Source organism: Symphalangus syndactylus, chromosome 10 (genome assembly GCF_028878055.3).
Source record: "Symphalangus syndactylus isolate Jambi chromosome 10, NHGRI_mSymSyn1-v2.1_pri, whole genome shotgun sequence".
NCBI lineage: Eukaryota > Metazoa > Chordata > Mammalia > Primates > Hylobatidae > Symphalangus > Symphalangus syndactylus.
The window spans coordinates 91,695,509-91,717,403 of record NC_072432.2 but is presented as its reverse complement, the minus strand read 5'-3'; the positions used below and the strand labels follow the sequence as shown (position 1 = coordinate 91,717,403).

The 21,895-nt window shown below is 40.4% G+C and overlaps 2 protein-coding genes across 20 annotated transcripts in view; one reads left to right on the top strand and one right to left on the bottom strand.

Moving 5' to 3' along the window:
• SENP1 (SUMO specific peptidase 1) overlaps nucleotides 1-18,419 on the bottom strand; it is a 62,409-nt gene extending 43,990 nt beyond the window's left edge. The window contains exons 1-5 of one of the 5 annotated variants that reach the window (XM_055295088.2): nucleotides 18,315-18,419; nucleotides 13,821-13,868; nucleotides 10,328-10,458; nucleotides 8,666-8,750; nucleotides 1,154-1,313 (exon numbers count right to left, since the gene is read on the bottom strand). In XM_055295088.2, coding sequence (XP_055151063.1) covers nucleotides 1,154-1,313; nucleotides 8,666-8,750; nucleotides 10,328-10,458; nucleotides 13,821-13,824 — 380 coding nt within the window. In that variant the 5' untranslated portion in view covers nucleotides 13,825-13,868; nucleotides 18,315-18,419. Of the gene's footprint in view, nucleotides 1-1,153; nucleotides 1,314-8,665; nucleotides 8,751-10,327; nucleotides 10,459-13,820; nucleotides 13,869-17,688 lie in introns of all 5 variants that reach the window. The other 4 variants (XM_055295087.2, XM_055295089.2, XM_063611281.1 and 1 more) reach the window with 4 other exon arrangements.
• PFKM (phosphofructokinase, muscle) overlaps nucleotides 17,572-21,895 on the top strand; it is a 46,175-nt gene continuing 41,851 nt past the window's right edge. For 2 of the 15 annotated variants that reach the window (XM_063611274.1, XM_063611272.1), the window contains exons 1-3: nucleotides 17,768-18,097; nucleotides 19,635-19,725; nucleotides 20,347-20,469. In XM_063611274.1, coding sequence (XP_063467344.1) covers nucleotides 18,023-18,097; nucleotides 19,635-19,725; nucleotides 20,347-20,469 — 289 coding nt within the window. In that variant the 5' untranslated portion in view covers nucleotides 17,768-18,022. Of the gene's footprint in view, nucleotides 17,707-17,767; nucleotides 18,098-18,371; nucleotides 18,599-18,794; nucleotides 18,819-19,634; nucleotides 19,726-20,346; nucleotides 20,470-21,895 lie in introns of those variants that run through there. The other 13 variants (XM_063611279.1, XM_055295080.2, XM_063611275.1 and 10 more) reach the window with 12 other exon arrangements.

The window sequence follows — 21,895 nt, the reverse complement described above, 5'->3', positions numbered from 1 at the left end:
TGTGTTGATTTCTACAATGTGAGTGTATGAGTGACTTACAGTAGAATTGTTTAAAAGTTAAGTGAGGAACATGATCCCAGGGAGTATTGACATGTTCCTGGAGTCCATGTGTATAAAATAATGAAAGCCATCTTGTTGGCTCTATCAACACCACAAAGCTCAAACTTGACTAAACAGTATATTAAATAATCCCACATTCCTAAAATACACCAGGGCAGAATTTAAGTAGTCATAAATACTATTTTAAAAAAGAAATATTTACTAATATAATAAATACTATAATAAATAATAATATAATAAAATATCTGAGGGAAAAGTTTCTAAGCCAGATTTCATCTGCCTTTAATAATCCATGTAAGTTTTGTTAGATAGAGCTTATAAAGTTGGAATAACTAGGATAAAGTTCTCTGTGACTATCTTTTTTTTTTTTTTCTGAGATGAGGTCACTCTGTCACCCAGGCTGGAGCTATAGCGGCGTGATAGCTCACTGCAACCTCTGCCTCCCAGGTTCAAGCAATTCTCCTGCCTCAGCCTCCCAAGTAGCTGGGACTACACCACCATGCCTGGCTAATTTTTTTGTATTTTTAGTGGAGATGGGGTTTCACCATGTTGGCCAGGCTAGTCTGGAACTCCTGACCTCAGGTGATCCGCCTGCTTCGGCCTCCCAAATTGCTAAGATTACAGGCACGAGTCACCGTGCCCGGCCTCTGACTCTTTATTTTCTAATATATAGAAGTAGCTTGGTCTACTTGACTAATGCCATAAGGTAGAGAACTGCTTTAGTTTAAGTCAGGTCTCTGCTCACATGACAGCTGTAAAATGTGTTTCTTTCCTGCTCAAATTGTGGAGATCGACTGATTTTCACTTTTAAGATTTGCAAGAGCCATATTGATCTTGAAGGCTCCCAATATTCTCATATCCACCAAGATTTACTTAAAATTCTCTCTTCTAGTAAGATTTGGCTATCATCAAAATTCAGCACTAAGTAAAGGAGAAGCTGAAAATGTAAAATGGATTTGTTCATATCCTTAAGATTTAAAGTCCAAAAATGGTGTTACTCTTTTAAAATCCCAATGTAATAACTATCTACCTTTTAGTCACTTTCTCTTATATCTGAGGAAGGGCTTGAGAACTAAGATGACAAAATACCAACCTTGAGATCTTTCGGGTTTCGAGGTAAAGACTTCGGCTGTTTCTTGATTTTTGTAAAGATGAGCTTGATGATGGAGTAGAATTTCTCCATTGGCCATTTGCACTCTGGCCAAAGGTTCTTAAATCGCCTGAGCCAAGAAAACTGTCTGAGGAAGGATTATCTAAAAAAATAAAAGTTTGAATAAATTAAACAAATTCTACAGGTGGTTCTCCTTATGACTGCAACCACTGTATTCCAAAGTAATGTGGCATATCACCATTTCTCTCATGGAAGAAAGATCCCAGTCTCAACTGCCAGTAAAGTCTGCAGTAGGGGAACTTCTACAAACTATAATTGATTCAGCCATACTAACCTGAAAATTGATGAAGGAGCTGAATCCTGCCACAGCCATGTGCCTTATCTGCATCAATGTGACTCCGTGGTGTCCACCAAAAGTCAACATTTTACCCCAACTATATCTTGCAAGCACTCCCAGGCCTGGGCCTGAAAGAAGGTAGGCCAGACCAGTAAGAAAGCAGGTGGGGGGCCAATGAGAATTGTAATTCAAATGAACAACAGTTATTGCTTACTAAGCAGCTAGTGTCACTTTCTTCATTTTAGTTACCACCTTCAAGACTCAGGTACTCTCTCAAAGAGCAGAGATAACCTAATTGCTGCTTGTTCTGGTTGGCTTATGGCAAGGAATGACCCATCATATATATCTGGTTCTGGTATAATAATCTTCAGTCATCTAATGCCATAATCAAACATATTATTACTCCAATGTTTGCTACTACAATCAGATTAACTGAGAATTACTTATTATTTGAATTTTCTAACTTGTGGATTACAGTCTGGGATATCAAAAACCTCCTGAAGTTTCAGCTAGGAGTGGTAGAATAATTTCTATACCCTCCTCTCCCTATCTGTAGAATTGGACAATTTTAAACAGCTCCCTCAAAATAACTTCAGACATTAAGTTATGGAACTCTAAGGAGCTCCAGTGAAAACACAAGAATAATAATTCTCTATTTCTGGAATTTTTTTCTAATGCTGACATTATTTTGAAGATATTCTTTTAAAGCATATTACTACAGAACTTTTCACAATATTGTAAATTTATGCTATTAAAAATATTTAATGTATTTTTTGATGCTCTATCCAAATAGGAAGCCTTCCAAAATGTAATTTTGTGCTTCTGTAAGCTAATCAAGATGTCAGGATTTAGGATAATTAAGATAGGAAAAAAGAAGCAGTCAGGGCTGGTATTAGTACTTGTTAATTCAACAGTGGTGACCTTAGTATGATAATTAAAATAAGCTAATTTACTTTCAAAATGAATTGTAACTTTGTTCCTTTGTAATCAGTACCTATGCTTAGCATCTATCACTATAATTTTGAGGATAGAAACATGAGGCTAATGAAAATGAGTCTTAGTAAAGAACTAGAAAATTATTATACTTAAGTTTAAAGTTGTAACAGTAGAAATATTTGTCTCTCACACATTTTGGCTAAAATTTGATTAGGGCATGATCTAAATAGAGGTATCTATCTGAGGCATCGGTCTGTCAAAAATGCAAATTACCCTAACAGGTGTGAAATTTGAGACCAAGGATAAGTCAGAGTTGCATTCTCAATGGCATGTGACAGAGACTGCAGCTTTAAAATGCAAGGGGAAAAGCAGAAGATCAGGCAGTCTGTTTAAACAGAAAAAGGTGGTTCCAATCCCAATGAAATCACGGAATGGTGTTCTATTGCTGATGGGATCAAACAAAGCTAGAGACAGACCAAGAGGAAACTACAGATACTGTTTTTGTTTGTTTGTTTGTTTTTGAGACAGGGTCTCACTCTGTTGCCCAGGCTGCAGTGTAGTGGCACAATCATAGCTCACTGCAGCCTCGAACTCCTAAGCTCAAGCAATCTTCTTGCCTCAGTCTCCCAAGTAGCTGGGATTACAGGTGCATACCATCATACATGCCTAATTTTTCTATTGTTTTGGAGAGGGAGGGTTTCACTGTGTTGCCCAGGCTGGAATCGAACTCCTGGCCTTAGGTGATACTCGCACCTGGGTCTCCCAAAGGCAAAGTACTAAAATAATACAGGTGAGCCACTGTGCCTGGCCACATATAGTGAGAGTTTAACATGATAGTCTGTCACCACTGATTTCTGTGAGAAATCAGAGTTACAAACACCACAAACAAGATTACCTATTATGTGCACATACATACACACAAAACTAGGAGAAAATACACCAAAAATTTAATTGTGGTTATGTTCTAATGATAGAGTGATGGGTATTTTTCTACTTTTCTATACAAATTTTCTGCAGGGACAAGCAATACTTTTATGAATATAATAAACCATATTAAAAAAGAATGTGTCAAGACTGGGTGTGGTAGCTCACGCCTGTAATCCCAACACTTTGGGAGGCCGAGGCAGGTGGATCACCTCAGGCCAGGAGTTCAACACTAGCCTAGCCAGTATGGTGAAACCCGTCTCTACTAAAAATATAAAAAATTAGCCAGGCGTGGTGGCACACGCCTGTCGTCCCAGTTACTAGGGAGGCTGAGGCATGAGAATCACTTGAACCCGGGAGGCGGAAGTTGCTGTGAGCCAAGATCGTGCCACTGCACTCCAGCCTGGGCGACAGAGCAAGATCCTATCTCCAAAAAAAAAAAAAAGAATGTGTCAGGTAACTACTTACTATGAAAGTAAATACTACCAGTTGTTCCTGTTAACTTTAGTTAAAATAATACCAGATGTTCAAATAATCTTACCTACCAAGTATCACTCTGGTAACCTAATGTAACATATTTTCCAAAGAGAAGACATTGATAATGATTCTAAGCATGAGCAAAATCATTTCTTTTCATCCTACTTTTCTCTGTTTAGGGTTAAACGTTTTTTTTTTCTTGAGACAGGGTCTCCCTCTGTCCCCCATGCTGGAGTGCAGTGGCACCATCACAGCTCACTGCAGCCTTGACCTCGCAGGCTCAAGAGATGCTCCCATCTCAGCTTCCTCAGTAGCTGGGACTACAGGTACACGTTACCATGTTCAGGTAATTTATTTTTATTTTTTGTAGAGACAGGGTCTCAGTACGTTGCCTGCTGGTCTCAAACTCCTGGACTCGTGATACTCCCGCCTTGGCCTCCCAAAGAGCTAGGATTACAGGCGTGTAAAGTTTTACTGTAACAAAGTAAACTGTAACAAAGTTTTTAAAATTTTATTTTTAAAAAAATCAATGTTTTAAATACTCTAATCCTAAGTGGATTGAGAGGCAGATTTTTAAAAAGCTTGATTTAGAGAAGTCAATCCAATAAAGCAATAAAAGAGAAGTTCCAGATCCTAGATCCTAAAGTTTGGGCCTTCCTGCTCATTTTCATCCTGGTGAAGGAGGGGACAGCAGGGTGAGAGAGAAGACAAATACCAATAAAGTCAGGATCAGCAGATTAAGGCAGGTAAACTGAGGGTCCGTGTCTAGCCCAATCAAGAGGTAAGGCACAAGGTGATGACCACTGCAGTCGATGTGGGGATTATCAGAAAAGAATATAGCCAAAGGAGAGAGCATAATTGGAATGAGTGTGGAAAGAGGAAGAAGTTTTTTTAAAGTCCATAGTAAAAAGTAGGTTTTAATTAAAGACTTCATTATAAGAAAAAAGTATATATAGACAACTGACATTCACAGATTTAAAATCCTGATTTTTAGAAAGTGACCTTTGATGTCTGTGACATGCCATAAGCTTGTTTGATCAGGGACTAGATGAGATTTGTTAAAGGCACAAATTTGAGTCCTCTGCTTCAAGCTGTGAATAATTTAGCATCCCATTTCAGTATGACTTTATTATTCACTATTGTTATTCTGTAATCATCATCATATATAGAGTAACTGTTATAATTATTTTCTTCTCCAAAAAAAAAGGTACTCAAGTGAGAGATGAAGCTTTTAGTGTAAGACTGTTGATATGGGAATCAACTTGTGGTATGAGGATAAACATAAGAAAAATATAACTCTCAACAATTACGTAACTGAGTAGAAAGCCAAGGAATCTGGCCAAATATTACATGAGGACTTAAGATAATCTTAGATATATTCTTGGTGAATATCAAGGGTTTACTGAAACTTAGAAGAAAAAAAGCTCTATATACCAATGCTTTTAAGTCATGTTATTAACAATAGCTGAAAATGGTAAGGGTAAATGTGCACCTAAACCATAAGGAAAATAATGAAGCAAATGAAGAAACACACCCATTATTCCAAATCAAATGCTTGAGTCCAGTTCTATATCCAAATTTAAAATTTTTGGAATTTTAGAAAGATAACTTGGTATATTAGGTAACACCTTCAAGTATAATCTGTAAGAGCACTCTGTAATCAAACATGTTATCTGCAGCAAAATGTGAAAATACTCATTTTTACAGAGATTTTAAAAAAGAAAAAATATAAACAGCTTTGTGTCAGTTCAAGTAGGTTTTGCCAAGGAATGAATTCAGGTCAGTTTTTTTTTTTTTTTTTTTTTTTTTTGGAGATGGAGTCTCACTGTGTCGCCCAGGATGGAGTGCAATGGCGCGATCTCCGCTCACTGCAACCTCCACCTCCTGGGTTCAAGCGATTCTTCTGCCTCAGCTTCCCAAGTAGCTGGGATTACAGGTGTCCTCCAACACACCCAGCTAATTTTTGTGTTTTTAGTAGAGACAGGGTTTCACCATGTTGGCCAGGCTGGTCTCGAATGCCTGACCTCTGGTGATCCACCCGCCTTGACCTCCCAAAGTGTTGAGATTACAGGCCTGAGCCATCGCACCCAGCCTCAGGTCAGGTTTTGAAGCCAAACGAGTTGTGAAAAAAAATTTTGGTTTTCAGAGGTTTTTGGATTTTGGAATTGCACATAAGGGACTGTGGATGTGCGTATCAATTCCATGAATTAGAAATGAGCAGAAAATGATAAAAAAAAAAAAAAAAGAACATGTCGACAGATGAAAAACTGTAACTATTAGCCTGGACAACATGGCGAAACTCCGTCTCTACCAAAAAATACAAAAATTAGCTAGGCATGCTGGCATGTACCTGTAGTCCCAGCTACTCAGAGGGCTGAGGTGGGAGGATCACAGCCAGGAGGTGCAGATTGCAGTGAGCTGTCATTGTGCCACTGCACTCCAGCCTGGGCAACAGAGTGAGACCCTGCCTCAAAAAAAATTAAAATAAAAATACTGAGTTAAAAGATTACATGTGTCAAATCATGCAACGTGTATGAGGTATGTACACACAGATAATCAGAAGAGATCACAGAGACATGAGTTAAATAAGAGTTGAATGAGATGAGCTGCAGTGGCTCACACCTCTAATCTCAGCACCTTGGGAGGCCTAGGGAGAAGGATCACTTGAGCCCAGGAGTTTGAGACCAGTCTGTGCAATAAAGCAAGACCCTCATCTCTATAAATAATTTTTTAAAACATTAGCCAGGCATGGTGGCATGTACCGAGTAGTCCCAACTACTCGGGAGACTGAAGCAGGAGAATCGCATGAGCCTAGGAGGTCAAGGTTGCAGTGAGCCGTGAACACGTCACCACACTCCAACCTGGGTGACAGAGTGAGACTCTGTCTCAAAAAAAAAATTAAAAATAGGCCAGGCACAGTGGCTCATGCCTATAATCCCAGCACTCTGGGAGGCTGAGGCAGGTGAATCACCTGAGGTCAGGAGTTCGAGAACAACCTGGCCAACATGGCAAAACCCCATCTCTACTAAAAGTACAAAAATTAGCTGGGCATGGTGGCAGGCACCTGTAATCCTAGCTACTCGGGAGGCTGAGGCAGGAGAATTGCTTGAACCCAGGAGGCGGAGGTTGCAGTGAGTCAAGATTGCACGGAGCTAGACTCCATCTCAAAAAATAATAATAATAATTATTAAAAATAAATTAAAAATAAAACATTAGAATTGGGTTATGAGAAGGGAACTTTGAGTAGAATTTTCTATATAACTATTTAGTATTAAGTAATTGTTTTTAACTTAAAGCAGAGATTCTATCCAATGGTAAATTGGCATATGAAATTATAAGCAAACATAGCCTGAGTTCAAATGGAAATACTGATGATCTAATTTCATTAACCATTCAACTGTTCCTCCATCATTAATACTGACCTATCAAACCAGATTTCAGACTCTGTTCATCAAAAAACCTTCTCAATAATAACGGTAGTAGAGTTACATTTTGAGAAAATTGATTGATTTTTCTATACAAATTATGCACATACTATGGAAGTCCAGTGCCCACGGCAGATAAAGTATCACCCACCTAAATCACATTTAAATATGGTATGAATCTAAAAGAGCATCATACTAACATCTTTTTAGGGAGGAGATCTCATCTTGCTGACAAAGAATCCTAAGGAAGCCAAATAACAAGAATAATTATTATCTAAATTCCATATTTATCATCCCAATTTATCCTTATAAAAACCCAGCCAGGTGCAGTGGCTCACACCTGTAATCCCAGCACTTTGGGAGGCAGAGCCAGGCGGATCACTTGAGGTTAAGAGTTCGGACCAGCCTGGCCAACATGGGTGAAACCCCGTCTCTACTAAAATTACAAAATTTAGCTGGGCGTGGTGGTGGATGCCTGCAATCCCAGCTACTGGGAAGGTTAAGACAGGAGAATTGCTTGAACCCAGGAGGCAGAGGTTGCAGTGAGCCGAGATCACACCACTGCACTTCAACCTGGGCAACACTGGGAGACTCCGTGTCAAAAAAAAAAATCCTGCTGAGGCAGTTTCAATGGTATAACTAGTATTCCCATATTGTGGTAAGGCAAGGAGACTGAAGCATGAGGCGTAAAAAGACCTGGGAAGACTACTGTAATCTTCCTGAGTCCTACTGCCAAGAGGCTAACCAACAAAACTCTTAGTTTCTCAAGGCAGGGGCAGAAGACCCTTGGAAGTCCAAACCCTAGTAAGAGGGCAGATGATAAGTCAGGCAGGTCACAGGATAAGAACAGCCTAGAGAATGCTGACTTCTGTCATGGATCACAAGTTAAATAGAAAAGCCCTTGAATATGCAAGCATATGGCTGTGGCAGGTGCTAGACAGAAACATGTAGTTAACATTTCCTGCCCTGAAAGAAGGACAAGCTCAGGAAGAAATAAATTTTCAGGTTTCATGGTTTCAAGCGGAACAGAAATAAACTTGCTCTGTGATTTAAATTAATGCAAAACAAACACCCTTTACACACATCACATACACATATTCCCAAAAAAGGTCAAAAACAAAGTTGTATTGCCTTTTACAAATGGCATACTGGACAGTTAGTTTAGATTCTCAAAACACTTTCCCACTAGAAAACCAGTATTTGGATGAGACAAAATCAGTAAAGTATCATAGCAACCACATACACAGGAAAAGTCATTCAAATGATGTTTTAGTGAAGAAAATACCATCTTGTTTTTGACAATGTTTTTACTTTTGGAGATGATAAACATAAATGATATGCTATCAAGAAATCCAAAAGGTATAAAGTCCCTTGACTCCAAGTAATGTGACATACCTGAGTAATAGCTTGGATTATAAGCTGCGCTTCTTGTGGAACATGTAAAAGATCGGTCCAAATGTCCTTGCCTGGAAGATAAAATCTAAACAAAGCAGAAGATTTTTCTTAAGTCACATTTTTTTTTTTTTTTTTTTTTTTTTGAGACAAAGTCGCACTCTTGTTGCCCAGGCTGGAGTACACTGGCACAATCTCTGCTCACTGCAACCTCTGCCTCCTGAGTTCAAGTGATTCTCCTGCCTCAGCCTCCTGAGTAGCTGGGATTACAGGCACGTGCCATCATACCCGGCTAAGTTTTGTATTTTTAGTAGAGACAGGGTTTCACCATGTTGGCCAGGCTGGTCTCGAACTCTTGACCTCAGGTGATCCGCCCACCTCGGCCTCCCAAAGTGCTGAGATTACAGGCATGAGCCACCGCGCCCGGCCATGTCACGTTTTTTAACAATAAAATAAAAACACACACTAGGAAAAATATATAATTAAACAAGACTATAAGCCAGGTGCAGTGGCTCATGCCTATAATCTCAGCACTTTGCAAAGCTGAGGCAGAAGGATCACTTGAACCCAGGAGTTGAAGACTAGCAATGGACAACATGGAGAGACCCCGTCTCTAAATAAAGACTATAGCAGAACTAAGACTATTTCAGAACTCAATATATTTACATATTATACATATTAATACTACATACTAATAAGAAAGGAAAACACATAGGCAATCTAATGAAATAATTCAGGCTTCAAGGAAAAAAAAGGCAAAATATCTGTTATACAATTTAATTCAAAGAATGTTCACTAGAAGGTAAATACATATCTAGTACATCCTGTCTGAAAGCCATTTATAACACATATTAAAAAGGCTGAGAAAAATCAATCTGGTTTTGGTTCTTTTGATAACTTTACAGAGATAGTTCTTAATCAGAGGTGGTGCTGTATCATGAGTACATATCTGGAAATGTGTGGATATATATTAACTATTAAAATGATTATGGGGGGAGGTGGATGCTACAGGAATTTAGTGCCTAGGACTCACGGATGCTAAACATCCTACTATAATTAGGAAAGATTCACACATCAAAGAATGATCTCATCCAAATTACTAATGGCTTTCCTATTGAAAAAGACTGCTTTATTAATAGTGCTCCCCACACTTTCATGTGCATATAAATCAAATGAGGATGTTTTTAAAATATAAATTCTGATTCAGTGATATGAGGTAAAGCCTGACAGTCTGCATTTCTATCAAGCTCCCAAGTAATGTTGATGCTGCTGGTCCTGAACTAGACCTTGAGAAACCAGGCATTATAGCACAGACATCTCAGAGCTGTTGTATATTTTCACATTTCTCCCCCATTTAATGCTCAGCAATTTTAGGTGCTAGTTTAAAAGAATACTGATCTGCGTATAAGTAATCTTAAAATTCAGAGGAACAATGAGTTTTCTAAAAGGTACTATTCTCAAAGAACTCATACATAGCCTATTTTGTCCTAACTTCCTTGTCTTAATTTTAATATATAGAGCAGAATTCCAAACACTAAAATTACTGATTCTAAAAAGTTTATATCTCTGCTTGTATTTTTGAGTATGGCATTTAAACTACATAAGATGAAAACTTATGATGAGCCCAAATAATTAATTAATTAAAGGAAGAAAATTGCTCCTAACCTGCTGGTCAGAAAGTGAAAGCTGGTCCTCTGGAAAACCTGTTTGTGGCAGGAGGTGGGTTTTGAATACGGAGTTGTGGTTCACTAAAGTCACTTCTCCAGCATCCATCCTCATCCTATCAGCAATATCATCTGGGGAGAGAGTCTGGATTAGTTCAAGTCACATAATTCTTCAATAACGTTTTTCCTATGAACCAATCTTTTCACCTAATAAAAACAATTCCCACCCAGGCATGGTGGCTCATGCCTGTAATCCCAGCTCTTTGAGAGGCTGAGGCAGGAGGATTTTTTTGAGGCCAGAAGTTCAAGATCTATCTAGGCAACATAGTAAGACCCTGTCTCTACAAAAAAATTTAAAAATTAGCCAGCAGGTCAGCTGTGGTGGCTCACACCTGTAATCCCAGCACTTTGGGAGGTCAAGGCAGGCGGATCACGAGGTCAGGAGTTCGGGACCAGCCTGGCCAACATGGTGAAACCCCGTCTCTACTAAAAATACAAAAATTAGCCAGGCATGGTGGCGGGTACCTGTAATCCCAGCTACTCGGGAGGCTGAGGCAGGAGAATTGCTTGACCCTGGGAGGCAGAGGTTGCAGTGGGCCAAGATTGTGCCATTGCACTCCAGTCTGGGCAACAAGAGCAAAACTCCAGCTCAAAAAAAAAAAAAAAAAAAGTTACCCAGCCAATGTGGCACGTGTCTGTAGCCTCAACCACTTGGGAAGCTGAGGCAGGAGGACTGCCTTGAGCCCATGAGTTCAAATTTACAGTGAACTATCATCACACCACTGCGCTCCAGCCTGGGGGACAGAGGGAGACCTCATGTCTAACAATAATAATAAAAAAAGACAAAAAAGAACTTGAAGAACAACTCTGCAATAAAATAAAATCTCTCTTTCATAGCTAACCAATGGCAAAAATCTCATATTGTCATTGTCAGAAGAGGTCCATGTGCAGAAATTGGCTCATTTGGAATTAATTGAGGCCATCTACCAAACAGTTCAAAACTTGTACACATATGAAAACAGCTTAATTTAAAGCTTTAAAAATAACAAGACCAGGCAAGGTGGCTCACACCTGTAATACTAGCACTTTGGGAGGCTGAGGCAGAGGAATGGCTTGAGCCCAGGAGTTCGAGACCAGCCAGGGCAATATGGCAATATCTCGTCTCTATTAAAAAACAAAACATTAGCCAGACATGGTGGTGCATGCCTGTAGTCCCAGCTACTCAGGAAGCCGAGCTGAAAGGATACTCTGAGCCTGGGGAGGTCAAGGCTGCAGTGAGCCATGACAGAGTCACTGCACTCCAGCTTGGGCAACAAAGTGAGACCCTGTCTCAGAAAACAACAACAACAAAGAAAAACACAAACAAAAAACAAAAATGCTCCCAAAAGAAACTTTTCAAATATTTTAACTACAGAAAAAATTTTAAATATAAAAAAATTGGGGGAAAAAATTCACCATTCAGTAACAGACACTGTTAACACTGGTTCATTTCCTGTTTTAACACAAAAAAGTGCTTTAAGAAGTAATCCATCTGCCAGGTGTGGTGGCTCACACCTGTAATCCCAGCACTTTGGGAGGCTGAGGTGGGTGGATCACTTACTTGAGGCCAGGAGTTTGAGACCAGCCTGGCTAACATGGCAAAACCCCATCTCTACTAAAAATACACCAGGCATAGTGGCACATGCCTGTAATCCTAGCTACTTGGGAGGCTGAAGCATGAGAATCGCTTGAAACCGAGGCGGAGGATAGAGTGAGCCAAGATAGCACCACTGCACTCCAGCCTAGGCAAGAGAGTGAGACTCTGTCTCTAATAATAATAATAATCTTCCTGAAAATTTTTTTAAAAGCATAATTTTATTCATATTGGTCTTAACAGGTATCAGCTCAATAACTATAATATTATGGCAGAATTTTACTTTAGAACCATTTTTGATACCTTTGTTACTATAGAAGAGCTAGAATAGAAGCAATAAAGGTAACAGAATTCAATGACTTACACTGATATCAGCAATGAGAGAAAATGGAAACAAATGAACAAGGAAGGAGAAGGCAGACTAAGGGGAAGGAGAAGGCAGACTAAGGAAAAGGAAAACACAGAATAGAGAGAAAGCTAATGTGAATGTAAAAGGAACATATGTATGGGATATTATAAGATCTAAGTGTATAGATTTTTCAACTTATTCCTAAATTAGCTACTAGTCCTGACCTTATATTGATCCCCTTAACAGACATAAAGTACTATAAATGAAATAGTGAAAAATGTCCTAATCACAATTAATTCTCAGTAATGCTAAATGAAATAGAATATTTACATTAATTAAATTATTTATCATTTAGAAGTCAGTATAACATAGTACTAAGGAATAAGAACTCTTGGCTGGGCGCAGTGGCTCACCCCTGTAATCTCAGCACTGTGGGAGGCCAAGGCAGGCGGATCACATGAGGTCAGGAGTTCAAGACCAGCCTGGCTAACATGGCGAAACCCCATCTCTACTGAAAATACAAAAATTAGCTGGATGTGGTGGTGCACGCATGTGTGTAATCCCAGCTACTCGGGAGGCTGAGACAGGGGGATTGCTTGAACCCAGGAGGCAGAGGTTGCAGTGAGCTGAGATCATACCACTACACTCCAGCCTGGGTGACAGAGTGAGACTCTGTCTCAAAAGAAAAAAAAAAAAAAAGAACAAGAACTCTAGAAAACTCTAGAAACAGAGTGCCTAGGTTTAAATCCTGGCTCTGCCAGTTATAGTACATGACTCTAGGCAAGCTTCTTAACTTCTGTGTCTCAGTTTCCTTGTGATATAATAGGGATAATAACAGTAACCTACTTGGTAGGTACTATTAGGTACCCTTGTAAGATGGTTATAAGGATTAAATGAACTAATATATTTTAAATACTTAGAACAGGGTGTAGTACACAGTAAATGTTTGCTAGGGTATACTTGGCTTTTTCAATACAATCAATGAGATAATACTCCTAAATGAGCACATAAACAACATTCTAACCAAAAGATAATTACGTGGGCTGGGCGCGGTGGCTCATGCCTGTAATCCCAGTACTTCGAGAGGCCGAGGTGGGCGGATCACCTGAGGTCACGAGTTTGAGACCAGCCTGGCCAACATGGTAAAACCCCATCTCTACTAAAAATACGAAAATCAACCGGATGTGGTGGCACATGCCTGTAATCCCAGCTACTTGGGAGGCTGAGGCAGGAGAACTGCTTGAACCCAGCAGACAGAGGTTGCAGTGAGCTGAGATCGTGCCACTGCACTCCAGCCTGGGTGACAGAGCAAGACTACGTTTCAAAAATAATAATAATAATAATAATAATTTTGTTTGGTATATAGTATTACATAATTAGGATTAAAATTTCTCTTAAAATTATTATTAAGCACAAAGATACAAATACTGAAAATATTAGGAAAACCCATTCTTCCACTACAGCTTAACCAATGAGAGTAGCTAAAAGGATTCAACAACTAGTTAGTCTTACCCATTTCAAGTCTTTTCACATCACTGACTTTAGCAAAGATACAAAGTCCTATAAAAGAAGACACAAAACAGAAAAATTACATACTGAAACACCTACTTCACTTAATTTTGGAAGGTGCAACCACTAGAAGTGACATTTGTTTGTGTTCTTAGTGGAGAAAAATCTAAGGTGGTAAAGAGTTGACTTGATGGGAAAAGAGTAAAAACTAAAACTAGCTTGAGGTACTTCCAAACATTTCTGCAACCTGTGCCACATTAAACAGCAATTACAGACTACATGCAGAATCACAGAACATTAAAGCAAGAAGCAAGTTGGGAGCGCCAACCCTTAAGAGACTGAGTGGTTTGCATAAAGTCATAATGTTAGCAACTACACTGAAATTATAACCTAGAAATTCTTCCCAATCCACTGTTCTATTACCTCATGCTAAATCACTTCATAAACAAGTGACAGACTTTGTGATGGTCCTATTAAGACTTTTCTTCCATGTCTTACACAGTGGCCTAATACTCTAATGACAATCAAGAACTACTCTAGAGTAGTACAAAGTATTTCCCCCAACACCATCATCAAACTGCTACAAACCAAAGCCCCTTTGCCTATATAAAAATTACTGTCTCCTCTGATGTATCCACTTTTTCCACAAAATAAAGATGTTAAAAGCCAAACTGCTGGCCGGGTGCAGTGGCTCACGCCTGTAATCCCAACACTTTGGGAGGCCGAGGAGGGCGGATCACTTGCGGTCAGGAGTTGGAGGCCAGCCTAGCCAACACGGTGAAAATCCATCTCTACTAAAAATACAACAATTAGCCCTGTGTGGTGGTGCGTGCCTGTAGTCCCAGCTACTCAGGAGGCTGAGACAGGAGAATTGCTTAAACCCAGGAAGCAGAGGTTGCAGTAAGCCAAGATCACGCCACTGCACTCTAGCCTGGGCGACAGAGCAAGACTCTGTCTCAAAAAACAAAAACAAAAACACAACCAAACTGCTTGGAACTAGGTTAATAAACATATCCTCGGCACATATGGTCTTGGCAGATTTCCAAGAGGAGGAGACTACTAGGGATGGTAATAGTCACATCTATATAATCTTATAACCATATTTTTAAAAAATATTAAGCACTTCATCAACCACATAGCAATACTAGGGCTTCAATGTATTCATGAGGCTGGATGATGATAATAGGCATTCTTTGTGGTCACAATAATGAAAGTCACACAAAGGAAGGCAGCTTAAAGTTTTCTTGGCCACTTGACCACGCCACTGCACTCCAGCCTGGGCGATAGGGCGAGGCTCCGTCTCAAAAAAAAAAAAAAGTTTCCTTGGCATAGCTATAGACTAAGCAGAGTAATTATCTGATTACCTAGTCTTGCCAGGAAGGATCCCTAAAGAATTTAAGCCTTAGATTTAGGCTTCAAATATGTTTCCAAATGCTCAACTTAAAAGGCTTCTTTACTAAAAATTCTTCAGGTTATTCTTTCCCCTTCTTTCTTCTTTAATAGAGTAGACTCCCTTGGGTTCCAGATTAAGGGGGAAAAAATCTTATCAACCAATACATTAGCAACACTTTTTTGATATTTTAAAGTTGCTTCATAATTGTCATTACTAGCCTTTTTAAAATTATTATTAAGAAGAATGCCAACTTAAAAGCTTGGTGCCCAATAGAATAATCCCATGTTAATTTCCTTGCATTTTGTTGAGATAAATACGAAGAGAAAAGGAAGCTAGAAATTCAAAGAATTTTACCGATTATATCCAGAGAGGTTAAGTGACTTGCCTGAAATCACACAGATGGGGCAAAAAGCAGACAAGAATCCATGTATCCTGACTCCAGGGCAAATGCACATTTCAAACATCATACAACTTCAAATCCTTTAACACAACCTCAAAGATTCATACACACTGGCAATTTAAAAGTAATCCCTCACTAACCCTGGGGAATCCACACTGATTTATAATTTTAAATAATTAAAACCCCACATTTATATTTTAATACAAATACATCCAGCTTCTTCAGTGTGCTTATGGTACATTCTTTTAGCCACTTGCAGTCACATTGAGAAAAGGAATATTTTACCCCAAGATTCTCCATGAAAATGTTGGATCTGGAACCTCGGATGCCACCAAATTCATGCAACTGTAAAAATGTTTTCTTTTTTAAAAAATGATTCTAATAATTCATTTCCTAGTATACACTGGTCATGTAATTTACTGAAAGAACATAAGCTGTTACTGATATTCAGATGAAGTCAGGTTAGTAGTGGAACACAAGATAATGGGAAATCTGAAAGAACAAAAAATATCACAGTCTTGACAACTGCGGTGAAACATTTACAATCTTACACATATGCAAAGAGGGGATTATGAAAGACAATGTTTAGGGCTGCAAGGAAGTTACCAGAAAATATATATTGAGTCCGGGCGCAGTGGCTCACACCTGTAATCCCAGAACTTTGGGAGGCCGAGGTGGGCGGATCACGAGGTCAGCAGTTCAAGACCGGCCTGGCTAACATGATGAAACCCTGTCTCTACCAAAAATACAAAAATTAGCCAGGTGTGGTGGCAGGCGCCTATAATCCCAGCTACTCGGGAGGCTGAGGCAGGAGAATCACTTGAACCCGGGAGGCGGAGGTTGCAGTGAGCCAAGACCACGCCACTGCACTCCAGCCTGGGTTAAAGAGCAAGACTCCATCTAAAAAAAGAAAACACACACACACACACACACACACACACACACATATATATATAGAGAGAGAGAGAGGGAGAGAGAGACGCAATGTTAGCTTTATCCAGGACCAAGATGTGGTTAGAACAATTTATGATATAAGAAGGGTGTGAAAGCAATCATGTGAAATCACCCTTTTCCAAGTTCTGAAAAACAATTATGTGTACAATAGTTTGTACTATATCGTCATGTGTTTGAGGTTAGTTCTTCCCCTCTATTTTTACATGTAATCTCTCCCAATCAGATTCTAACACCTTAAACACCTTAACACTCTAACGCCGTAAACCCTACGCCCTAAACCCTAAGTATTCAAATTCTTTCATACACATTCATTTACTGCGCACCGACTACGTGCATTAAGAAAGGGTCCCTGCCACTGAGCAGCTCACTGTCTAGTAGAGAAAGCCAGATCCATAAACAGGTACCGCAAGACAGTAGAGCTGGTACAACTGATAGAAGATGTAGAAGTTGGGAAGAAAAGGACAGAGTTCCAAAGCAATAGTCAACAACTGCATTCCCTTAGCCAGAAGTAGCAGAACCTGTTTTTGTACCCATCCACTCCCTCTAGACAACTCATTAGATGAGTGATATGAAGACCATCTTTGTAGTTGGGATAATTAATTGAAGTCAGTCAAAAATGAATAAGCCTTCCTAAAAGGTACTAGAGAGGAAAAATAAAGGGTGGTGGAGTGTAAACTGGAAGTAGGTTAAGGGATCATGCTTATAGAGAAGCTTAAAGTTGCCCTGTAACTGTAATTTCAAAGTATTTCAACATGAGTCCTTAACACAAATGATTTTTATGAAGAATAAAGATTTAGAAGATGATGTGATCTAATCCATCCAGAATAACCAATTATAACAAAGACCCTCAGTCAAATAGTTGGTCGTAGATAAAAGGCTTTATATGAATATTACAAGAATCACCACCACTCCAAATATAATAAGTGTACCAAATATGAAGTAAAATGACTTTAACAAGGCTGACTTGAAAGTGATAAAGGAGCAAGTTATTGCCAACCAGATAGTGGAAATACTGCACAGGCACCGATAAACAGAAATCACCAAGCTCAAGGAAAGAGAAACGAGGCATATATCCAGAGATCACGTTAGGGTGCACCAAGAAAGAGACGGTTCAAGGGAATTACCAGGAGGCGATGAGCCAGGTAAGCAAATTGTGGCAGTTAAGGGGATTTTCATAACCTGAGCAGGAGGGTCCAGACGTTTCTTTCTGGTGGTGGCACTAGCGATATCACATCTCAGGGAGATACCACAGAGTAGGAGAGTTGGAGAAATGTTTACGTGAGACGCAGAAGTAGTCAGGAAATATCACTCGGGTCTCAAGGAAGGCGGGAGATGAAGCCGGTACCACAGAAAGCCGAGCTTCCCGGTGAAAACAGCTCTCCCCAGAGAAGACCCTGCTCTGGCGGGAAAGCCCTGTAATCGCAACCGGCCTTTCCCCAAGTACGGCTGGGCGCTGGGATGGGGCCTGCTGTAACGGCAGGGAAACGGTCTCTCCGCGGCCCAGGAGAGAGAGACCAGAAGGAACGGCCTCAGGTAGCCTAACGGCCACCGGCGGCCACAGCGCGGCCGCCGGACAGCAGGGGGGAGGGGAGGTGGTCCCAGGGGGCGGGGCAGAGGAAAAGGCGCCGGCCCCACAGTGCTTCCCGCTTCCGCCCAGTCCAGCCCGGGCCGGCGGACCGGGTCCGACACAGTCTCCTGGACCAGGCTCCCTCCATCCTCACCCCTCCCCCAGCTTCCCGCCGCCACTCACCGAACCGGAACCGGCTGCCATGCGAAGGGGTTTCCGGCCGGGCGCGGAACGCAAAACCCGGGAACCGCCGCGAACCGGAATAGCCTTCACAGCACCGGAAGAGTCGCTAGGTGGCTGCAGAGGAGGGGGCTGGGGCAGGAGGTCAAAGAACAGAGTTAAGGACCAGTGGGGCGCCTGCGCGGTATGGCGAGGCCCGAGAAGCGAAGGGAGCATTTAAGACTAGTCGTAATTTCTCAGTACCCTTTTCAGTCTGGGCTTTTTCGCTTTCTCGTACTCGGAATACTGTTAGTGAGCCCTTCGTCCTATGCTTTTCTCTGTTCCCTCTGCTCCCTTACCCGCCGCCTTCTGGTTCCGCACGGCGAGTTTTGCTTGCGTTCCAGTTTCCATGGCAGCTTTTCGCGGTGGCCCTAAATCTGCGGAAACCTGTGGCTTCCCCCGACAGATAGGGACCTGAGATCTAAATCGATCTCAGGCTATCTCGTGTTTTATTGAGAATCACAGAACGTTAGTGCTTGTAGAGGTTATTGGAGATATTTTAGTCTTACCAGGTTCAGAGAAGTGAAGTGATTTCCCAAAGGTTTTAAGTGCACGGCCCATCTAGGACTAGGAAACGAGTTTCTTAACTTGCAGTCCTATACTCTGCACCACCTCATACTTGATTGACCAGTCAGCAAACAAACAAACAAAAAAAGCAACTTGACGGATTAGGCTAGACTCTGGCAAGATGTAGAACCTTCCAGAACTCTGGAGGAATTTGAAACAGGCAGAGCTGTGAGGAAAGCTTTTGGGAGCCCACTAGAGATCTGCTTTTCTGGGTAGAGATAGAGAAGGACCCAGGAATCACCTCTGACCTCTGAAGGGCTTTGTTGTACCTGGGACACGTTGATTAACCTGGAATCTGCCATACTTTCTAAGAGAACATAATGGGAAGAAATATGTTTGTTCATTCAGGCTTTTTGTCAAGCACCTCGGCTTGGCAGGCCTCTGGACCCAGGCCCTGTAGAAGTCTTAGAGAAATGCCCTTAGTAGGTCCTTTACACCCAGATCACAGCCACAGGCACAGTCTGAGCTCAGACTTGAAGAAGGGCAGTTTCTGGAGGCCCCCAGCCTTTCTGATACTCTCAGCAGCTTGCTGAGTTCAGGGGATCCTGCCCTGTCAAATACATCAAAGTAGATTATTTGTATTGCCTCATATGCTGATACTTTTATATTGTCAAGTCCTAAGGCCTAGTAGTAATGAGCGTAGCTGGTCTATGTCAGTCGCTGACATCTTATTTCACAGCTCTGTTCGTTTGGATTAAACTCTGTCTCTATTTCTAGGAGGCAGCCATGCATAAAGACGAGTTTCATCTGAAATTTTTCGTGTGTGTGATTCAATCTCGCCAGTTAGTCAGGACTCCTCAGAGAACAGGTACCATTGTCTCCTGATCATACTCCAGTGACAGAGAATGGGTTCTCTCACAAGAAGTCAAAATACAGGATGTGAGGCTTTCTAGTGTAAATACGGATTTTAGGGGTCAACTGACCTTGTTTATCACATTCTCACTTTGATAAAATATTGATCACTGAGTCGTGTTTTTTCCAGGTAAGATTTTGACCTGGTTTGTTGCGATAGACGCCAGGCAGATAAGGAGGACTTGAGAGTTGAGGGGGGAACAAAATTTATCCCATGAGCTGGTCATTGATTTCTGTGTTGTTATGTGAATTACTTCGACCAGTCTGGGCTCATCTGTGGGAATCGTTATTGTCATTATAACTGACACTCCAAAACTATCAGATAAATCAAGCCTTAAGGAAAAATGGCCTTCTCATCCACCCCACCTCAAAGTATCTAGTTATATGTTCTGCTTTTCCCCCATGTATGTCAAGGGAATAGAATCTTTTTGAGGTACATCGCTTCTCTAATTTTTCACTGGATTTTTGGAAAGAAAGCCCTGGACAGCTCAGAGTCATAGGGAAAATGGAAGGGAGCAAGGAACACTCCCTTCCCTGAATCCCACCTTGAGGGTGACCTAAAGCTATTGTTTCTCAGCTGGGGAAGCTTCTACTTCCAGCATGCTCATACCAAGGCCACCACCAAAGACAGACATCTTGAAGAGTCTAGATACTATGGATGATCCAGACACCGTGGGAAGCATACCTGTTTTCAAAACTGGTGAGGCATGTGGGTCAACGGCGAGAAGTGTTCAAAGGAATATGAGAAAGTGAAAGTTGTATGCATAGTATTATCAATCAGGGTAGACCTACTAAAGCTGAAATATAAGTTAAGACCCAAGGGGGAAAGTCTGTGTGTGTGTGAAACAGAGAGAGAGAGAAAGAGAGAAAGAAAGAGAAAGAGGGATGGGGAGGGAAAGGAAGAAGGGAGAGGGGTGGGGATGGATCATCTGGGAAATTGTAGGGAAATGGACACTTCTCTCTATGCAGAATAACTTAATTTGGTCAATATTAAATCAGTTGGCTCATAACTGTAAACTACTAATCTGGTTTATCCTATTGTCAGCATCCTTGATATATAAATATGTGAAACTTTAAAAAGTCGACTAAGTGAGTTATTATTTTACAAAATGATTCTAAATATTGTAAAAAATTTTCATCTTAGGAAACCATTTAATAATAGATTTCTCATGTATATTTTAAATACTGTTCAATTCACAGGCAATTTATATGAAGCTTCAGAAACACATCTATGTGTTTCATCTCAACTTAAATACATCTATATTGGAGTCAATTCACTGGAAACCTTTATTGAGTTCCTGCTATTTGCCCAATAATATACTAGAAATGATAGGTTATAAAACATATGTATAAGACATATCCTTGCCATTGCCCCAATAGCTTACAGTTTGGAAATGCCTTAGTGATTATTTAGCCCAACTCTCTTACATTTTCAGAAGGAACTCAGGACTAAAAGGTTTTCCTCGGAAAGTTAATAATTTCATTAAAGTAACAACTCCTAGCACTTATGAAATATATATCAGTATTTAGCCATATTTTTGAGCACTCACTATTTGAAATCATTGGGCTAGACTCTGTAGGAAATGAGAAAATGAAGTAGACACTTTCCCTGTTCCCTAGGAGCTTATGATTAAGGAGGGGAGATAATATGGAACAATGTGTAAGTTAAGAACTTAATAATTTTGGTTCAAAATGTTGAATTGGTTCAAAATAAGATGCCATAGAAATGTAGGATTCAAGATAACTTTGGTTCAAAATAAGATGCCATAGAGATAGATGTAGGGAAGGGAAGAGCCAGCTGACTGCTCAGAGCCAGCTTTTCTTTTCCTTCCTTCCTCCCTCCCTCCCTTCCTTCTTTCCTTCTTTCCTTCCTTTCTTTCCTTTCCTTTTTTCTTTTCTTCCTTTTGCAACTGTTTGTGGTCTACATCCCTTTAATCAGACTTCCTTTGCCCCTGCATAGAAAGCAGCAAGAAATAAACCCAGCTGATGGCCTTTTCCTATTGTTTATTGAATTTGTACAAATTATTTCTTATTTGCCCTCATCTTTCCTGCTTTTTTCATTCTCCTTTTACTCTGTGTACCTAATACTTACCTCAGACTCCCTTTGCTCTGATGACTCATTTGGA